Raw genomic sequence first — 21,566 nt, 5'->3', positions numbered from 1 at the left:
AATTTTTCTGTTTGTATTGGGATACATTTTGGCTTACAGAAATTCCAAACCCACTTCAGAGTCAAGCTTCTGAACTCCTTAGTAAATTTGGTACYCTGAATACTTCATTCCATTGTTACGTTGAGGTGTTCACTCTGTATATCAAAGTTTGCAATTTTAAAATTACTTATCAAGTAATTATTTATTAAGCTTCTTTCTTTATTTTTTTATTTCAAGGGAATTAACCTGTGATTACATAATCCATATTTATTTTCTGTGACTGCCAGAGGAAAAAACAAAATTAATAGTCTCAGCTCATATTAATTGTTATTTTTAGTTTGTATCTAAGAGGGCAAGCCCCCATAATCGCATCACTCTCAGTAATTATTTTTCACTCTAAAAATATTCTGAAGACTTCTATGGCAGATATCCATCTCAGAATCCACTTTGGAATGCACTTGCRTTTCTAGCACTACTATAATGCTCTCACTACAGAGACATACAGTACCTGTTCCGACCCTCCCTTCAATATGATTTTTGACTGAAGTAGTTCCTGTTTTATTCTTATTTCCCTATAGCCTATCACTTTGGATTAAAGATGGAAGGGCCAACACTGTACTGTAATGTAAATTGTGCGTTTGACTGAAAAGGGGGGTATGCAATTAGATGGATCTGCCTTTTGCATTGCAATGCTTTGCATGTTAGCATTGCCCTGAAAATCATTTAATCAAGATAGTAAATGATTAATAACTTAAATACAATGGAAATCCAGAAAGGTCAAAATATGAAACTAGGAATTTTACAATAATTAGTAAATCTGAATTTTTATTGGGACACTGTTTTTGTGATTATTAAACCCTGGAGGTATCATGCATTATGAAATACAGTATATTTAACCTGCATTGCAGATATGCTGCATTTGCTTTGCTTTTGTGGATGCAAAGCAACTTTCTTCCTAAAACACTAGGTCCACTTGTAGACTCATAACTAAATGTCAGTGATATTCTTACCAAAATTTTCTGTTAGTTTTAATAACTTATATTATATTTAATGAGGTTTGAACAGCACCATGCAGTATTTTATTCTTCCCAGGAGAATGAAGCAGCTTACAGCAAAGATTTTTCTGGCTAGACTTAACTTATAACTTTTCAGGAACTTTTAAAAAAAATCATATAGCTTTTCTAATGCTGAGCAAGTTTCTCTTAGCAGCTTAGATGCCAACATTTTTGCAGAAAGTCTACAAAATACCACTGTAGAAATTAATGTATTTATCTTTAAAGCTTCTTAGATTTAAAAAATTAGTTTGAATCAACTGTGAGAAAATAGAAATTAGGTTTGATGTAGAAAAGTATTTAAGTGATTTGAACCTTTTCCTTCCATATAATGATGTCATGTCTGAACACACAAGCCTGAGCTGCATACAGATTTTTCCAGGTCTCAAAGCAGCTAGAGCCCTTGAGGTAGCAGCAGACTCTGGTGCTTTATCCTAAATTTAGTACTGATACCTTACAATGGAGCAGGGCTCRGTTATGCCAGGCTGTTTATAAACCAGCTATCCAGTGGACATTGGGATCTAGCAGAATAGTAAACAAGGGAACTTTAGGAATTTGATGGAAGAGGATTTGTGGAGTTGACAAGGATTACAATATATAAATGAACAGTCACCTCACAAGCTGTATAATGTGCAAATTCTCAAACATTAGTAACAATCTGTAAGACCTCATAGCTGCACTAGTAAGTACAGCTAGATGAGGGTGGAGAGGGATACCCATCTTTAAAAAGGGGGAAAGAGGAAGGTCAGAATATAGAGTATCCAGCTCAAATTTAACTTCTGGAAGAAAATGGAAAAGTAATTAAAAAAAAATTGTAAGTACATGTAAAATAGCACTGAGATGGAATAACAAGCACTATACATTGATGAAGAGCAAATCACTTCAAATCAATTTAATTTATTTCTATGACAGTTTATCTGGCACTGCGAATAGAGTAAAAAAAGTACATGTCATTGGTTTTTAATAAGAATTGAAATTTATGTTGGTCAGAAATGAAAATATGAAAAAACAATTACTTTATTCACAGTTCATATTCCTAGTCATAATTAGAACTGACAGCAACATCTGTGCATAGGGGGCTTAATGTTTTGCATGTTTCAGTTTCTTAAAATTCCCTAATTTTAGGGCCTATGGTAAACTTTACTAGGCTTGCATTTGTAGAAAATTTTGCCATCAACAGCTCAGTTAATTAAAGGCAGAAATACTTGTCAATATTCTTTATTTTTTTAACAATTGCTTCATTTGGAAGCATTACTTGATTAAAAAAAAAAATAGCTGTATTATTTTATGGTGTATGTATGCTGAGATGGTTAACTCTGGAAACAGAGCAACAGAACTTAACTGAAAATTAATCTAATGGGTTTAGGCTGTAAAGTTCTGATTGTAGTTATTTTTCATGTTTAAGAGAGGCTGGCTAGAAGCTAACAACTACGCCTGCAAAATTATCCAATAGCAATAACTATGTATGAGGTCAGGGTCATCAGTCAGGACACTTCCTGCAATGCCTCTTTCTGTGCTCCTAAGTTCTTGTTAACTAAACTAACACTTTGCATTAGAAGACTTGCTTTACTTTTAAATGCTTTTATTTAAATATTTCTTGCAACAATAATGTATTAAAACTTAATTTCCTTTTTTGAATTGAGTCCCTGAATTCATCAATCTGCTGTTAAATGTTCTTAAATAGAACATCAAGCAATTTTATTTTTTCCATGATACAGAGAAGAAGAAATCACAAATTAGTCATTCAAACCCTGCTACTTAGGTCAGCTGTCTTGGTCCGCAATGCAATGATCTGTGACAGAGAGATGCTGTTTAATAAACATTGATCCTTTTCTTTTCACACACACTTTGGAAACTTAATGGGTGTTTAGAGAGCAACCTACCTTTCCATAATGGCTAAAAGTTAGGTTTTCTTTTTATACATCTTAAACACTATTGAGTCTGGCTTCCTAATAACTTATTTTATTTCATATTACTTAAATTCAGAAGAAAGAAAAGTAAGGATTTTTAGAAGTGGTAAAATTTAGGAGAAAGAAGGGTTTTATAATACCGTATTGGAGTCTTTCTCCACTGATTAGCTAAGCAGTTGACATTGTTAGTATTAAAAGAAAAATATAAAGCCAAGTAAAATTGGGGAATTTTACTGACACTTATTGCCTATCTCAGCTTCAGCAGTAAAAAGTTGCAGAGCTTTACCTTGCCATATGGGTGCAATTAAGCACACACAGAGCATAGTGATTTGTCAACTGTGAAGAATAGAACAATACCATAAAACTGTTCCTCTAAAAGGAAAAGAAAACCTGGACAAACAATGGAAAGGCATTTACTTCAAAAAAGGAAAATATTTTCCCATATTGAGAACTCAAGATGTTTATGACTGAATTTTAAAGGGACTTTCTGCTTTATAGAGTTTAATGCCATAAATGTGAAACTATTGACTTCTGAATGCTGTGCTTCATGCAGCTTAATTTATTGTTCTAATGCCTCCAAACCACACATTTAATTACTTAAAATATTCTGCACAGTAAGAGAACAGGAAAAGGGAAAATAAAAGATTGCAGAAAAGGCTCAAAGCTTTTTCACAGATATATATGGAATATCATATCTATGTATCTATGTGTCTGTATGGAATATTCTTAATTGGAAGAAGGCATGCTTTTAAAACTACAACTTAATAGGTAGCTAACATTTGTAGGAAATAGGTGCTCAGGTGATACTAAGTTTATCATAAAGGATGATCTGTAAAGATGAAACCAGATATTGTAGCAGAGGTGCTTGAATACATATGTGTAGATGAAAACTGTGTGCTGGAATTTTTTTTTTTAATGAAGCCTTGAGGGGAAAAAAAAAACATTGAGAATGTAGTTGTGGATAAAAAAAAAATTTTAATGGATTTTTAGGCCCCTGACAATTAGATCTCAGCCCTAAAATCTAAACCTTAGTCTCTTTCATGGATCAGAGAGGCATCTCATTCTCAACCCATCATAACTAAGAGAAGCTGTTGGAGGTTTTTGGTTGTTTATGTGTTTATAACAGCAATAAAATATATTAAGAATTCAATGCATGTGTCTGCAATCACATGCTTTCTAAATTTTTTTATAGTAATGTATTATATTCTTTTTATGTCCATGCTACTTACATATATTCCTATTTTGATGCCATGCATCTGCCATAAACTTTTTGAATTTGAGCATTTATTAAGATCATCCTGTGCTGCTTACATATTCTAAACTGAATAAGAACAAATATTTCTGGTCCTGAACAACATGCTTAAAAGCATTCCCATGGCTCATTCTTCTTTGAAGTATGGCTCTGGATTCTTCTTGATAACTAAGGTCAGAGGAAACCAGTGCAAAAAGTTTCTTCCTCTCAGTTATCTTTTCTAACTCCCATGCCCTCTGTTTCTGTGCACAGTCCTGAGAAGCTTGGCTATCACTGCTTCATCAGTTCTACCAGTTGCCTCAACATTGTTACCCTCTTTCATATAGAGGTGACCTAGGATTGCCCGTCCCCGCATTGAAATGATTTTAGTGCCAGCCAACATGTCTGAAGGGCTGGTCTCCAAGTCTCCATTCCTCACCTTTCTAAACAATCGTGTCGTCAAACAGTTACAGGTTTGGACAAACTTAGTCTGCAACACACTTGTCAGACAGACTTGTGTTCCCATAAGATCAGACCTTCCCTATTTTGTCATCCTCCTAGCTGAAGGAAATGGCTCTATATACAGAGGAATTGGGAAACCCTGAATAAAAAACCAAATCATTCTTTTTTTCTGCTATTTTTTATTTTCTGCTTTTCTGCTTTACTGTTCTTCCCCACCTTTTTTCTTTTCTTTTTTTTTTTCTGAAGGCTTGCATTTGCAGATTATGTGAAAATAAGTAAGGAGGAAAGTATATTCCATTAAAGTTTTAGTCTGTATACAGTATTTTAYTGCATTTTCTCTTACTCTACAAAACCCTTACCCATATCAAAAGTTTGGAACAAAAAGTGAATTTCTTAATGCAGTTCACAAAAATGGTGAGATTCTGTCAGTATCCAGAAGAGAGGGACTTCAGTTACCTTCCAGACTTTGAGTAGGAAGATGAAAGGGTTTTAGTGTTTCATCCATAATCTTCTTTGTCTTGAGGTGCTTGTTCAGTGAGTTCATTCATTGCTTCACTTTCTACATAATCTTAGTTGTTACTTATTAGTTTGATGGTCTTGACCTCCAGAATATTCACATTTACATTGGCATTCATACACATCACAGGTTTCAGTTTCAGACATTTTACTTCCAAGCAATGTTATCTTTGTACTGTCACTATGTCTGTCTGTCATCCCTAAGACTATGACTCTGGTGATTGATTTAGGGGAAATGTGTCAGCCATCAGTCATGGACTCACTCTGTACAATTCTTCATCTATTTCCTTGGACATAAATATTGATACAAATATACTCTGACCATGACTCAGAAGTTGAAGTTAGGAAGAACCTACCTACCTCACCTATGCCAGACAAGACATTATTAGAGCTAGCCAGGGAGTTGGTGAACATAAACATTAGTGAGCATGTCCAGAAAGCGTAGATGTTAAACACTACATATCACTTGTGATACCTTCTGGTTCAATTGAGATGTGCTCATCAACTCATCATTTGGCTCCATAAACAGAAGACARGATCCACAAACAAGACTGCATCACAAATAAATACTTTTGATCCCAGAATGATCTGACTACCATGGAGGGCTTTCTTACCTCATTTTCAGGGTCCTGGGATATAGATGCTAATGGTTAGTGCTGCATTTATGCATGAACTGATAAACAGGAACAATTTTCTGTACCTGATGCAAAGAGGTATTTCTCATTGTTTCAGTATGTCTGCCAGTCACCAGAACTCCGGTAGATACCTCAGCAGATCCTTTGTAGTTAATCATAGATTATTCAAAAATATTTTGTCTTGTGCAAATGAGGTATTCACAATATATATATATATTTTTTTTTATGTTTTCCAGAATAAAAAATGCTGAGTGAGTGTTCACTACCTGAGATATTCAGATTCAGGCTCGCTGGAATGTGCTTTTCTTCTGCTATGGGCCCCAGAACTGATTTATAGTTTACATCTCCCCTTCTGTCTCCTGTTCCTTAGATCTCTACATTCACTTGGAATTTCAGACAGGGTTTGGATGGCATCCTGTTGAGAACCGCAAGTTGTACCATGCAATTATAGCACTTGAAATTAGTGATTTCCTAGTTAACAGACTTATCAGGCAAAAGCATCTTTTCTCAGTGGGATCTCCCAGAACCAGTGTCATAAACTGAACCAGAATGGACTGGACAGTCTGGATGCTAGCTATCTGAACCCTTGGGTCCTCTGCAGGATGAAATTTCTCCTGGAAATTAGAAGCAAGTTATTGTGTGAACAGAGGAACTGGTGAATCCTTATTTCTTACAGATTACTTCTTTACTTGTAATCTGTATTTCCCATCCCTCTCCTGAACAGTCTTAGCTCTGTCCCCAAGATGTGAACCTGAGCAAGCAATGGCATATATTTTGACTGRTACACATCTACATGACTGAATAGGCCATTGGCATTCTGAAGGGATACAGCATTAAGATGAAGGCTGACTTTCTTGAGTCTTTTTCATACATCAAATTGCTGATTTTCAACAAGCATGTAGGAATTTAGATACCTTTATTATCTCCTTCCTGTGCCAAATATGGTTAATATTAGTCAATTCAAATTATATTAGAGACACAACTAAGAATCAGATGGGTGGATAATCTGAATGTGTAGTTATTATTTCACTGAGAAAATATATATTTAAAAAAACCCAAAAACTTCTGTTGGATTATTTTTATGATGAAATTCAGTGGCTTTGTGATGTGATGACAGTTTATTCTGTTATTTTATTTGCATGCTGCACAGACATTTATATACAGTAAAAATATCCCATACTACTCATAAAAGCTTAGAATTTTAGAGTTCATTTTACCTGCATTGAGAAATTATCAATGTGGATCTCATACTGTAATCAAGTTACTCTGTACAAACAGGACTGATTAAACACTAGTTAATTGGTTAGGCATTTACACATCTGAACAGCCCTTGAGAGGCTGGAGAACCACAGTTGACTTCCTTTAGATCATCACTGTTATCAGCAGGCATAARTGAATTTTCCTTCATTGCTAAAAAATTCAAATATTTGTTTATATAAAAAAGAATAAAAAGTAAAGAATACAGAGCATGGAATCTAAACAGTTATGGCCTGGTATTTAGGTTAACTCTTTTACCTGGTAAGACAAGTCAGAAGTTAATGTTATTGCTGTGGTTTCAGAAGATGATGTCCAGTATCTTCTGAATTATTATTCATCTTTTCTTACTTTACATGTCTGCTTTTGTAGGCCTCTTCTAAATCACTTTTATTTATATACCTCAGTATCTGGTGAGGCATTTTCCTTTTAGAGACTTACAGTACTCATTTAAATGAATGTCACAATTTTATCAAGTTATTATAATACCAGCCAGTTTATATTAATTATTCTGACTTTAGACTAGCATCTTTCTTTTTGAACCTGTACAGTTCCTAATCAGTTTGGAAAGCAACTCAAATATTCCAGACTAACCAGCTGTTGTACTTGTATTTTCATTCTTACAATTAACACAGGTCAAACTTTACAATGTAGCTACATATCACTGTGTATTATCAATTTCCTTACTTATCCAAGATAACCTGTGTCCATTTGCTTATGCTAAGCTGCAATAGATTTAATATTTTTCCTCTTACTTTTCTGCGGAAATAAAGCCATAATACTGTCAACCACTTGCTACCAGATAGTAACCAAAAATCTTCTAGACCATGTATGAGCATACATGGCTATTACAACAGCAGTTTTGGGTAGGCTAGCAGTAGTAATACCTGAGCCCATTTCACTCAGATGGGATACATTAAGTTTTTGCCAGATTTCAATAAAAGAGTAACAAAGCAATATAATTTACATATGGGATGTATAGCTTCTTGTACATAACCTTGCTGGATGGGCTTTAAAGTGAAAGGCAGAGGGAGTTCCTATAATTTAGCTCATGGTTCTTCAGTCTTCAGTTCCCACCTTCCTTCTGCTTCTTTACTAAAAGCTATTTTATAGTTTCTTTGTTGAGAAATTCTGCATCTGTGGCATCTTGTGTCAGTTCATCACAGTATTTGTTTTACTTATCTCACACCTATTTGTTTATCATAGACAAAGGTCTGACTGAATTTACATCTCTTTGTGATGGTATGATAGTCAGAAGGAAGAAAGAGAATGCAGTATGTGCCTCATTTGGATAAAATGGAGTCTACATTAACAAAATGGGCAAAGTGATTATTATTTCCCTACATCAAGTATGGCTACCGCAGTGCTTGAAGGTTCCATCCCAAAGTCTTCCAGTGTGCAGAGCTCTATCTGGAGTTCAGTGCAGCTGTTCATATGAATTTTTTTTTGGTTTCCATATCTATAAGCTCGGTCACACTACCAATAATTGTTCTATAAGAAAAAGTAGCTCATCAAAATTAAGGCGTGATCTTAAGGATTCAAGACTACAAACTATTTCTCGATACAACAAAAGCCAGAAATATGACTCATACTTCTCCAAATCTTGATTTCTGGGTACATTCAGTCTAAAAGTGCTTCTCTATTATTGGACTATACTTTTATTAGGCAAAATGCTTAGTATTGGTTCAGTGGTCTGAGTGTTATTTTCTTAGCCATGATGAACTGCAACTCAAACCTCTGTACATCAGTGTCACAGAAATTGTCCAGAAGGAATATCCTGCATACGAAGAATGCTTAGTGCATAGACTTAATGATTAATCAGAAGTTTACACAGGACACAAAATTCTTTCCTGCACCTAAACCTAGCTATTCTGTAGCCAGCTACTCAGAGAGAGAAAAAAAAATGTGGTGTTTACTTGCTGTCCTTTTCAGTTCCAAAAAACATTTGTTTCATTGATATGCAAAATTTGAAATTTTGAACATGAATATATCAAAAAAMCTAAATATATTGAAACAACAGAAGAGGAAAACACCTAATTTGTTTTGCTTTGAGTAAAAAATCAGTGGTGTTGAAGGAGAAAGACTTTTGTCTCTGTTTCTTGTTTTTTTCTGCCTAACTAGAACCCTATTGACATGAGTTGACTTTTTGCATACAACTTTGCTGAGTAAATTAGTCAACTAATCTTATTTTCTTGTTTTTAGACAACCCTCTGGAGAGGCATATATTCCTTCAGAGGATGTTTCAGAGCACAGGTTAATTTAAACGCTCTGCGTTTCTCACTGAAATAGTCTAAACTGAGTAGGAGCAATGTAGGAAAATAAGCTCTGTGAAGACTAAATGCCTAGGGTATGTGGTTGAATATCTCTGTAGTGATCAACAGTGTAAAAGAACTGAGCAAAGAGAATGCATTGTTTAAGACACAAAATATCATTACAATTCTTGTATGAATACCTTATATAGAACTTTAAGTTCAGTTATTATACTGATAGATCCTGAAAACTTTAGGAGATGATACTGCACATGCCGCTACCATGAGAGTGTTGTTGGGTTTTTTTAATTACATTACATTTTGGAATAAAATGCCTATCAAATACTTATGACTTACAGTCACATAAGGATATATCTTACTTTCAGAATACTGAATGACAATGCTGTCTGTAAATTCAGATTCTTGAATAGGTCTCACACATCATTTGACACATAATCAGCAATGGACAAGAGTAACTTCAGTGTAGGACCTAGAATATCACCTGACCACAAATCAGGATTATTCATTTGACCTCATAAAAATCTCAAACTAGCGAAATGTTGCATTCCAGTTATTAAAATACAAAGCAGTATCTTTAGCTATATAAACAAAATGAGAGCAAGTAGAACAAATTTCTATAGTGAAGTTCTTTATTTCCTTTTCAGATGTTCAGAGAACATGTATTGCAGTCATCTTGTTTGAATATCTGAATAAATTTCATTCAGGGTGGTCACATAAGTAGACCAGAGAGCAGTAACTAAACTAAAATAATTTTATATTAATCTGTTTTACAAAAGATTTAGAATGAGAATTTAAATAGGTTTTGTAAATTTGTGAATTTCAGAAATGATGATCACAAATGGATTAAAGGGAATGGCTTCCATGTCATTCTGTTCTCATTTTTTAGCTCATGCTTTATTACTGAATTAAAACAATTACAGAATACAGGATAGGAATTTCTTACTTGGTCCTTGTTCTTTTCTGGCTTTAATAGAAGTTGTATATGTGTATTCTACAATTCAACTTCATATAATGGAGGTGACTGAGTGAGAAGGGGCATATATTATTCAGTTTTTCTATACCAGACAAAGGTGGTGGGCTATGGGAATAGAAAAAATGCATTTGTTCATAACAAAATTTATACAACCTTTACTTAAGAATTAATTATATTTACTACACAGTATCCCTGCTCTACTTTTCTAGAAAATGTTTACTGTTTAATCCATAAAATAATGAACTATATTATGAATAATCATAGAATCCTAAGGATCAGAGACATACTCTAGACCACAGGAAAAGTGCTGTGCTAGCTCTGCTTCTTAGCCTTTACTTCACAGAGAGGATTCTAATAGAATAAGTAAATGTAAATAATAGGTATAAATAAATGATCTGGCAAGATCAAATATTTTTAAATATACCCATGTATGTCTGCTGAAATGTACATGATTTAGATTATTTCCTCTGCTGTACAGATAGATTTTCTCAACTTTTGAAAGTTGGTGAATGTGGATTCAGATCAGAAGGAGAAAAAAGCCGATTTATATTGTTTGTCAAGCTGAAGCATGGAATGTTCCTAGAAAGGGTGTGGGAAATCTGAAACTAAGTTCGTAATGATGTTCTTGCACCAAGCACAGAGATGCTGTTTCAGAATTGAAGTCTTCAACTTCAGTACAAGGAGGAATATTTTAGATGTCAACAAAATTATTTTGTGGTAGGCATTTTTCTATGAAGAAAATCTATGAAGATTTTTCTTTCCCAGTAGTTTTTTGAGACTCTTCTCATTGCATTAACATATCATGATTCTAGATATGTAATAGAGATCCCTGAGAAGCACTAAAGTTTTGTAGTATTATTCACCAGCTTTTCTGGTATGCGTTGCATTGAAATGCAGCATTGAAATGCACATACCTGTACGTCATTACCATGCATTGTTGTATGAGAAATCATTTTTTTCTTAAATTTAAGAGACCATTGCAAGTTATTAGAATGAGGCAGATGAGGTTCTAGTAAGTTCGTATGGACACATGCACTGTAAAGGAGGTAAACCAACTTCCTTCACTTTTAAAAAAGCATGGCAAAAAATCAATAATAATTTGAACAAGTGAAAACATTTTTGCTCGTACAGTCCTTTCTGTCTCAAATAGCTWGTTAGTTAATGAAAGTGTTAGGTAGGAACAGCTTTATTAAAAGTGTTTGATCATTCGTAGTTTGAATGTAATCATTCACTATGTTTTTTTCTAAAACTGTATGTTGGTCTAATCCGTATAGAATAATTAATTCTATCAGAAACCAACTGATCAAATCACTAGGCTAATATATTGTAAGCAGACCTAAATTAAATTCTGTAAAAGACTTTTTTTTTTGGTCATTTATGCCTCTAAAAATGACTTTGCAATTTGTTGTATATGCAGACTCACTGGATCTAGTGTTCCTGATCTTATTGTGAGCATGAGCAACCAGATGTGGCTTCACTTACAGTCTGATGACAGCATTGGCTCTCCAGGATTCAAAGCTGTTTATCAAGGTATGAACTAAATTAAGTGTTTTAAACTCATGGAGTTACTTCTTTCATTATATCCCAGTGAATCTATTTCAAGTAGATATTTGGTCCTTTCACAAATTTAAGGTTTTGATATGATCTCTATTGTTGATTAATGAATAATGTAGAGAGAGATTTTTGAACACGTGCAAAATAACTAAAAAAGATCTGAAGTAAAAATGAAAGTTAAAATGTTTTATTTTTTTTTCCTTGAAAGTCAATACAATGTACAGATTTTTATCATCTTTGAAAAATATAAAACGTTATATGCTACGGAATGTAATTCTTCATATTAGGTATCTTATTTGAAAATTGTGGTTAGTGTTCTCCACCTTTATTGGGGTAGTTACAAAACTAAAATTGTTTTCATGCCTCATGGAAAATCTTCACAGACCTAGGTCAAAATTAGTATGTAACACAAACAATAGAACAGATATATTGTATATGGTTGTGGAAATTAAGAAGAGCCTTAATTTACCAAAAAAAAGGGGGACTTAAGGTATCCTAGCCTTATTTGCGCTGCTTCTGCTTCAAACAGATGAGAACCTTGGCAACAAAAACATCTTTAATTTTTCTTGACCATGAGCTTCAGTCTGATACATACTTGGGTTGATTTCATTCTAGTACAAAACACCTGTTATCATTTAGTATGCAGGTATCGACATTTTCCATTTTAATAGGTTACATAGACCTGCAGCTTAAAAAGAGATCTTGCTTGTTAAAATATCATATCATGTATGGTTAATTCCTATGTTAATTAGTTCACCTTAAGGATGAGGACAAAAAACCAGTTAATATTATTTTTAATGCTTTCCTATAGGTACCTATATCAAAAATRATTTGATAATAATTCTATCAGAATTACTAGGCACAAGCGTATCTGAAACTCTTACTTCATATACCGTTAGGCATAGGAAATGAATAAATGAATAATCTGAAATGAATAAATTCTTGAGTGACGTATTACAATTATTGGTATAGGATGCTCATTTATCTTACTGATCTGAAAATGTAATTGAGACCATTGGTATGACCTGATGACAACAGATTTTGGATCCTTATCTTTCTCTCTTCTTTCATTCTGCAGCTAATTTCATTTTCACATACCCGTGCTATATCCTTATGCTTCTTGTTTATTTGTAGCACTTGTGGTAGTGTCAATAATAGTCTTGTTATGTTTCAATGTTATCACTCAGTTTAAATTGTGCTGACATTGTTCCAATTCCATGACTGATATAGACACAGCAAATAAAAATAATAGGAAAAAATCCCAAGGAGACAGTCCCTAACTTGTGACGGTGTGCTATTTCATCTTTCCATTAGATTCTGAAGGACATTCACTATCATCCTTATTGCATTTCAGGCTTGAAAGAACTGGCTGTTAGGATTTCAATTCTGAGTTGTTGATGCATGTTTTTGAATACATATTTATCCATTCTGAATTCTCCTGAAAGGTTTTTTTCTACTCCTGGTGTTACTTACTATGAGTGAAGTCTGAGGTGAGGTTTATTATAGAAAATTATATAGTCCAGAGTTCTGGGCCCAAATACTGGAACTTAAGCATTTAGATCATTCTGTTAAACAGACCTTGGCATGGTATGACCGTTGCTTTTGGGTCATACAGCGCTCTACCAAACAAGCTAAGGTGCAGTCCAGGAACAAACAGGAGCCAGGGACCGTTCCCAATAAGCAATTTGAATGAGACAACCTTGTTTTAAGGTTATAAATGTGGACAGTGCTAGACAATGTCAGTAGTCTCAAGGTCAGAATTTACTGATGTAGATACAGACTGACAGTACAGGTATTAGGGCTGTAACAGTGCCTGAATCAAGACAAGATGCAGTTACGAGAAGTTCTTTTTGTTGTTCATGGAGTCAACAGCCTATTTTAGTATTAATTTCTTCAGGTTTTATTTTGTCTTTCTATTCAGAATATAGAAATGAGTGAAACGTTCCTTACCATTTTGGAGTTGAAGGCAAGATAGGAAGCCTGCACTCTTTATCTGTCTCAGAATGACTGGTGTACTTTCAACATCATTCTTTATTGTCAAAGTTTGTGTAATCTGTCCTCTTTAGTGTTGATTAGCATCCCATTCCTTCTCTGAGTTAGATAGCTGTGAAGCAGGGGCTGCTGTTGTATTCTACTGAGGGAAAACAGTAGCCTATTTCAGGAAGAAATTATTGTGTCTTTAATTTATGAGAAATCAAATAAAAGGGAACAGCAACTTCAACAACTTTATTTCAGTGCTTGTAGAGATAAAAGGCCTAACTTGGAATCTGAAATTGCTATCATTTAGTTGGCTGGTCATGTGAATCAGCTGTTACAGCAGATACATGATTCATATTTATTTCCCTGTTCCTCAGATCTCCATGACTAGAAGTCCTTGTTGTGTTTCCTGTAACAAGCGCTTTAAACAGGAAAGTGTATTTCACTGTGAACATTCTTAGAAAGTACTAGGTCATCAGTATTAGGCTATCAAATTTGGACTGGAGCCATGTCTTGTGAATCAAAACAAAGTATATTTGGATGCTTAATCTCGGTATGAGATTCTGCTCTAAACAGTGTTTTAACATAAGGTGAATAATACGTCTTGATTAAATCTGCAAAAAATTGAGAGGCTGTTTACTGTTCAGTCAGTGAAAATAACACAAGTAGAAGAGCAGGAGTCCTCCTCCAACATTTCTCATGTACAGAAGGAGAAACTCCCTGTCTACATGTTTCTTTTCACCTGTTATTTTTCAGATACTTTAGTGTTTCAACACAAAATAGAGTGAAAAGTTGGGTAGATGTTAGCTTAAAGTTTATTAAATGATGCATTTATTGCACTAAGGATGTTGAGACAGGCTTGCATGCACAAGAGTTTTGTAAATTGTGTCTGTTGATGATGGCATAGATTGACTTAATCATGAAAGGAGCAAGGAGGGAAAGGAGAAAACTCTCCCCAGCGGCCAGCCAGGAAGAGCAGTGAGCAGGTCCTATACCAGTGTGGCTGGTACTACTTTTCTGGTAGTCTGCACTGCAACAGGTGGTGATGATGAACGTGATTAGGATGATAATGATTTTTTTGCCATGCTTTTTCCCTAGTACTCTGTGCTTTTCTTTGGGACTTGCTAAAACTCATCATTGGTCGTTCTCATTTATAGCACTGATAGAAGTATTATAATTGTGTCACGTTTTGCACATTGATTGTTAAACTTCTGTGCAAATATATTATTGGGTAATATTTATTGTGTATTCAAATGACTATTATCTATTTTGGTTTTCTCTAATTAAACTAAAATCTACAAAACAAAAAGAAAGGAGGGAGAAGGAAGGAGTGATTCTCATAGTGATGGTAATGGCTTCCCATGAGAACCCACCACAACAACACTATCGAGGTTTGGAGGGGCAAGGCCTTGAGACAACAGCACGAGAAAAACAAGGAAAAAGTACTGTCACAGAGGCTCAGGAAAAACTGTCACAATAGCTTACATATTACAGAATTGTAAATAAAAAAGCAGATGCAGGTCTTCAGTGTTATTAAGGCTAAGACACTAAGGTAGCTAAGACATTGTGCAACACATTCGGCCTGCACCATTGCACATCTCAAATATACAGTGTTGCCTGAGGGCATGGACATATTCTACATTTTAGTTAAGCTCTTCCCTTCTCATTCCTTCTTTCACTGTTTCATGTGTTTTACATGTGACATTTCTATGTACTGTGTATTAAGATGATTTAGTCTCTTTACATAAACCATTTCTAGTCACAGTGAAAACAGAGAGTATTGGCACAAGTTAAGTGCCTGATACTTCTGCATTTTTTCCTTAAGCCAAAATTATGAACTTTATCCCGTCATATCTCTACAAAAAAGTTCAAAAATTAAAATCCGTCTCCTTAGTTATTTTTCTGGTACCATTACTCTTTCTGGGATGTCTAACCTAAGGAATTTTTTTTTTCATTTCAATATTTGTCTAACTTATCAAGGATATCCTAGTTTATTTCTGGAGTTCAACCACTACTATTATAAAATCTAACTTCTGGGGACTTCCTGAAACACCTAAAGTATACAGTATGGATTTGGCAGTTACAGCGGCATCTCTGTTACAGTGTATATTGATAGCATGTTATCATTTGACCTTTGGATTTTGCCTTTAGTCTTGTTTTACAACAGAATTGTGAGTCATTCTATGTTTTTGCAGTTTTGGAAATTAACTCCTAGATTATCTTGCTTTTTTGAGATTTATTTTGATGCACTCCCAGCAATTATCTACCTTCTATGTTAAGAGTTTGCAGAATTGTAAAATGTGAAATGTTTAAAATCTCAGAAGTGTGGAAAATGTCTTATTTGAGGGTAAATTATAACTTTTTTCCATATTTTACCTCAGTGATCTCATTAGTTGTATTAGAAGTTTCCCATCTTCTTATACCATTGATCAAAACTTTATCTGTCTGCCTTCTCAACATATCTCCTGCTTTCGGACAGGTTTAAAACTTTCAACTTCTATAATGTCACAAGATATCTCAGTGATTCTGCTTACCCTTTGTCAACAGTCAAAAAACCTGTCCAAAAATAGAATCTCATTTTAGTGATGATAAAGTTAATGGATTGTCACATGTGGCCTCAAACAGACTACTTTTTGTTTTCCAAGACAGCCTTTGTGATTGCAGTTAGCTCAGAAGAAAGCAGACTGCAGACTTGGATGGCTGATACATGGTCTACAGAGACAAAGTGCAGTGCATCCTCATTTGAATCTTTTTTACCAAAGAGACTGAGTTTTTCTCAGATTAGGACATGACTCTTCAGCCTCTCCTGCAATATTTCTAAACTGACCAGCTGAATCTTGGCTCCATATCTATTACCTTACAATCCATTTTTATTGTAGACTGATGTAGTAGAAAATTGACACTTTAGCTGGGATTCATCTCACCTAAATTAGAAAATTGGGGTGTCTTTAGATGATGCAGTTCACCCATCCTGTACTATTAGGATGTCCACATTAAAATGTTATGAATTGATCCCTTTAAATTAACTGAGATGAATCACAGATTTTGTATATGAATATAGATTATAAATTCAATCATATTAGCAGCTTACCTAATATATTAAGGGAAGAGCGATTCTTACTGAATGCTTGTGCTTCTTCTTTGATCACCTTCAGAAACATCTTAATGGCAGAAATACGCAGTGATACTAACAGTATGCTACCTAGATTTCTGTTACTCAATTCTCATTCTTGATTTTGCCTACAGAGTTGATGTTTACTTTCTGTCTTTTCTGAGTTCTGTAGTCTGTTTAATTATTCAGGCTTGTGGGACTACACAGATGCAATCTGAAGAAGAAAAATGTACAACTTGCCAATAGTGGTGTCCGCAAGAAAGATTTCAGATGGGTCCTCAAGCAATAGTTACTAGTAGTAGTTTTGAGTACAGAAGAATAGCATTGTACCTAAATCATTGCATACAATAGAAGATGAGCTACAGAAAACACAGTTGGCAAAACTGAGGTTGAGGTTAGCTTGCTAACTTGACAAAGCTGATGAACAGCTACAACAATAGTTGCCTTGATATTTCTTTCTGTAAGTCATCATCAGTTGTCATTCATTATAAGGACAACAGTTATTTAAATCTTACCTGTATGTGAATACATTAAAATTTTTTTTTCAATCAAGTATGACTTTTTTAATAAGTAATATGCAAGATGCTACAGGCAACCTTGACTTTGATGTTAACCTTTTCAAACCATAKTAAAATCATATTGTTATTACTAAAACACAAAACTATTAACCCATATTAAACACTTTAAAATGCTGAAGAACAATCTGCAACTCAGGTTACTTTCCCAAAAAAGGAAATTCCATAGGCTGCGTCTGAAAGTCCTTCATTCTTTGTTCTAGGTTCCCAGATATCTTAACAGAGTGATTCAATAGATATCCAGAGGAATTCTCTGAAGGAATGCAGTGTTTTTGTGCAAAAGACAAAAAGTTAATTGTTCTGTCCTTGAAGAGAGAGATATTTTAATACCATAGCTAAGCATATTGAAGGATCTATATTGAAATCCTTGTTCCATTGTAATCTATGACAAAACTCTTAGCGATGGCAGCATGACCAGGTTTTGTTCCACCCATCTTCATTAAGAAAAAGAAAACAATATATGCCATTGTTTATAGCTAACTTTGCTAAAATGGATGTTGTCTTCTGCCGTAGGCATATAGGAATTCCTAAGACTATGTATTTCACAGTTGAGATTTATGACAAAAATTCTGAGATAACATCTCTTAGTGAATACCTGTATATGTATTTTGATAGGGCTAAGTTAATGATATAATTTTCAGTTATGTAACAACTGAAAAACTGAGGAAACGTTCAAACTAAAAAATAACGAATTTAGATTGTTGCTTTCTTTCTTAAAGCTAAGACTTTTTTTTCAGAATTTCAGTGATAGACATGCTTAGAAAGTAAAGGAAATAAAAAGGCAGGACTCTTAAGTTCCAGTCATGTCACTAATACAATTTTGTTCTTTTACCTAAATGATAGGGTGTTCAGTAAGTTTATGAAAGACTTCAGTTTCTTTCTTCGCACAAAGGACATATCTGAAATCCTCATATGCCACTTCCTGAAAGAGTAACATAATCACTGTTTTAAATATACATTAGAACAGGGTGTGGTATCTATTGAGTACTCTAATTAAAATTTTTAGGGTTGACTGAAAGTACATATTTTTAATGAATAAACAATTTGCTGAAAGAACATTTCTGARCTGTAACTTAAATTCCATTCCTGCTACACAATAACTGTTTATAACAACAGTGATGATGGTTTCTTTTGCTTTGTCAGTGGACTGTGTCTAGAAGAATCCATACAAATATTACTGTATATAGTAAGTACTTCATTACATGTATGCTTAGGGATAGTATTCATACACCGTAAACATCAGGATGAAATAATACTAAAATTAGGGCATACCATCGTTTTGAGGTGCATAGGTTAGTTTCATGACACCAGTAGACAAAGTATATTTCTACCAATGATGTGCTAAAACTATTCATATTCTTTCAAGCAAATTTTTCTTAAGACCTGTTGCTGTTCATGGGCTAAAGCAGGGACTAATTTTAGATTCAACAGGTACAATATGTTTGGTTAAAATAATTCTATTTAGACCACACACTTTTTTTTCCTGTCCTCTTTGACTGCATTTAGATTGTGTTTTGACCACAGATCTGAGGCCACTCATGCCCATACTTGTCCAGCAACCTGTGATCTGGTGTAGTATTTGGGCAGACTCAAAGCATGATCGAGGAAAATGATCAGACTTACGCGCTTTCTTAATAGACGTCCAGACATACATTTCTTGTTATGTGGATGAGATAGATATAGTCATTGCCCTATGTATCCAGGCCAGGACCTCTACGATATATCACATTATACTTTGTGACAATGTGTCACACAGTGATGTCAGGTCAAGAAGCTGGCCCTGGACACCTTCCTGAAAGGACCCAAAGTCTCAGCCAAAAAAGGGTCCTGTGTTCCACAACTTACTGTTTGTCTGGTAAGATCCAAGATGGATTGTGCAGCAGGCTGTTCATTAGGCTGTTTCCATGCCAATGCTCCCATCAGCGACACCACACTGATGAGAAGCAAATCAGACCCACAGTCAGCTTGAGCTTTTAGACATGAATACCTTAGATTTTTATTAGGCTTGGGATTTTTCTCCCGTTCAAACCTTTAAGCCTGTCAGCCCAGTAAAAATATTTTATCTTTGACTTCCTGATTTTTTGATAACTGATATTACAAAATCTGTTTGGTAGTTTGTTTAGAACTTACTGTTCATTTCTGCCTTTACATAATTATATATAAACTAATGAAGTTATTTCACTAGCCTATTGTTTAGTTCCATAATAGTGTTATAAAAGAAATCTGGTGACTCAGTGGTATAATCGTGAACATGATAAATAATTTGAAGTTGCTAAGAATTCTTGGAGATCTCAGGAAGTATATCAGGCCATGCGGGCAGCTGAAAATGTGACATTTACAACCTTAATCTGTGCTGATGCTCAAACGAGCAGTAAAGCTTTAAGCTTTTCATTATGAGGTTGTTTGGAAGAAGATACTTCTTTCCTCCTGAGACTAAAGGAAGAATACATTCAAATACATATTTCAGTTGCTCAGATAAATTTTTTTTTTTATATTTTTTATTTTTTTTACATACAGCTATAGCACTTAGTATACCTTAAATCTTAAAACCTTAAAGGTTTGGTTTTTACAAACACACCACTAGTTTAAATACAATTAGGATTCTCACAAATGCCATTGCACTGCCAATATTGATTTAAACCTTTGTTACTACTTCGAGATTTCAGAAAACTCATGCTGTAGGCAATTCATGGAATTAGGCTTTTCTTTAGAAGTAATTATCTTTTTGAACTCTCAGAATTAGGCATGTGCATTCAGGGAAATCAGTAAATACAATGTAGTATTTGAAAAAATACCCTCATAATTCAATCAAGCAAAATTTTGAACTTCTTAATCTATTCCAAGCTTTTGTCTTTCTCTTTCTTTCATCCATTTCATGTATATTAAGTTTTCTTTTGATAATTTCTTTTTATATGCTATAATTCAGCCATATTATTCAAGTGTGTGCTGTTCAGGTCTCAGTTCCACTAATGGTAATGAGATTTAATTATACACTAAACTKAAGAATGGAGTCAACTGTCTAGATGAATTTGAGTGCTTGAATTTGCAATGTATATACACCGTCATTAGCACCTGGTAGTTTGGTAATGAACAGTTATTTATATCTTGACTTTTTTAAGGGAACTTTGTTTTTAAGGGAGCTTCCCTGTGTTATTTATATTACAAGCTTATAATTAATATTTTGAAGAAATCCAAGAAATAATAAGCTCTACTCAAAAATTTATTTTGGAGGGCAGACAATAAATGTATTTCACAGTATAAAGCAATTTGGTTCGGTAGAGAACTGTCATAGAGCTTCACTATGAATGTATCTGTTCATAGTTCCATACAGTCCAGGTTACTTTTGCGGATGGGCAAATGCCAGTCACTTAGTTTCCAACACAACATATTATCAATCGTTTTCAGATAGGGAAGTTTTCCTATGTTATTATCTGACCTTTTAGAGTATATTGGCAAATGTTCAGGTAAGCCTACAGCAGGTATTTCTGAAATATTTCAACATCCTGGAGTTTTCTTTCAGGGAATAAAAAGTATAATCAGTAGGTTACTAATAGGGTAAAAATAGGCTTTAACACTGGCATGCTAAATTACTGATAATTATCACAACAGTTTCAAAGTAATTTTTAGTAGCAGAGAATATCTTTGCCTGAGCTTTGTAAAATGTTCAGTGATTGGGATGGCAGATGGAACTGACTTTCCAATCTAGAAAATGCATATGAACTTGAACATGTTTTAATTGGTTGAGAGTCTTACATGTTTATAGATTAGCAAGGTGTAGCAGGTCACATCAAATTTCCATCTGTGCTAGTATCCTTTATTCAAAAATGGCCAATAGCAGAGGCTTAGCAAAGAAAATAAAAAAGGGTAAGCATATAGCACTGCATAACTGTTATTCTCACTCTTAAATTAACAAAATAATGAAAGCAAATAAATTAAAAGAACAGATTATATGGGTACATAATTAAGTATATAATTATGACCTGCTTCCAGTGTCTTTTCATTATTTTATAAGAGCACTTTCCAAAGTCTTCAACCAGGTCTTGATATTATTACGCTCAATTATGCT

General features: G+C 34.2%; 1 protein-coding gene across 1 annotated transcript in view; it reads left to right on the top strand.

The window, feature by feature from the left end:
- LOC112972101 (CUB and sushi domain-containing protein 1) overlaps window positions 1–21,566 on the top strand; it is a 579,349-nt gene that overhangs the window by 304,222 nt on the left and 253,561 nt on the right. Inside the window, exon 11 of the mRNA XM_026078182.1 lies at window positions 11,700–11,812. Coding sequence (XP_025933967.1) covers window positions 11,700–11,812 — 113 coding nt within the window. The remainder of the gene's footprint in view (window positions 1–11,699; window positions 11,813–21,566) is intronic.

Source organism: Apteryx rowi, unplaced genomic scaffold, assembly GCF_003343035.1.
Source record: "Apteryx rowi isolate R43461 unplaced genomic scaffold, aptRow1 scaffold_474, whole genome shotgun sequence".
NCBI lineage: Eukaryota > Metazoa > Chordata > Aves > Apterygiformes > Apterygidae > Apteryx > Apteryx rowi.
This window is presented reverse-complemented; position numbering and strand designations above follow the sequence as displayed.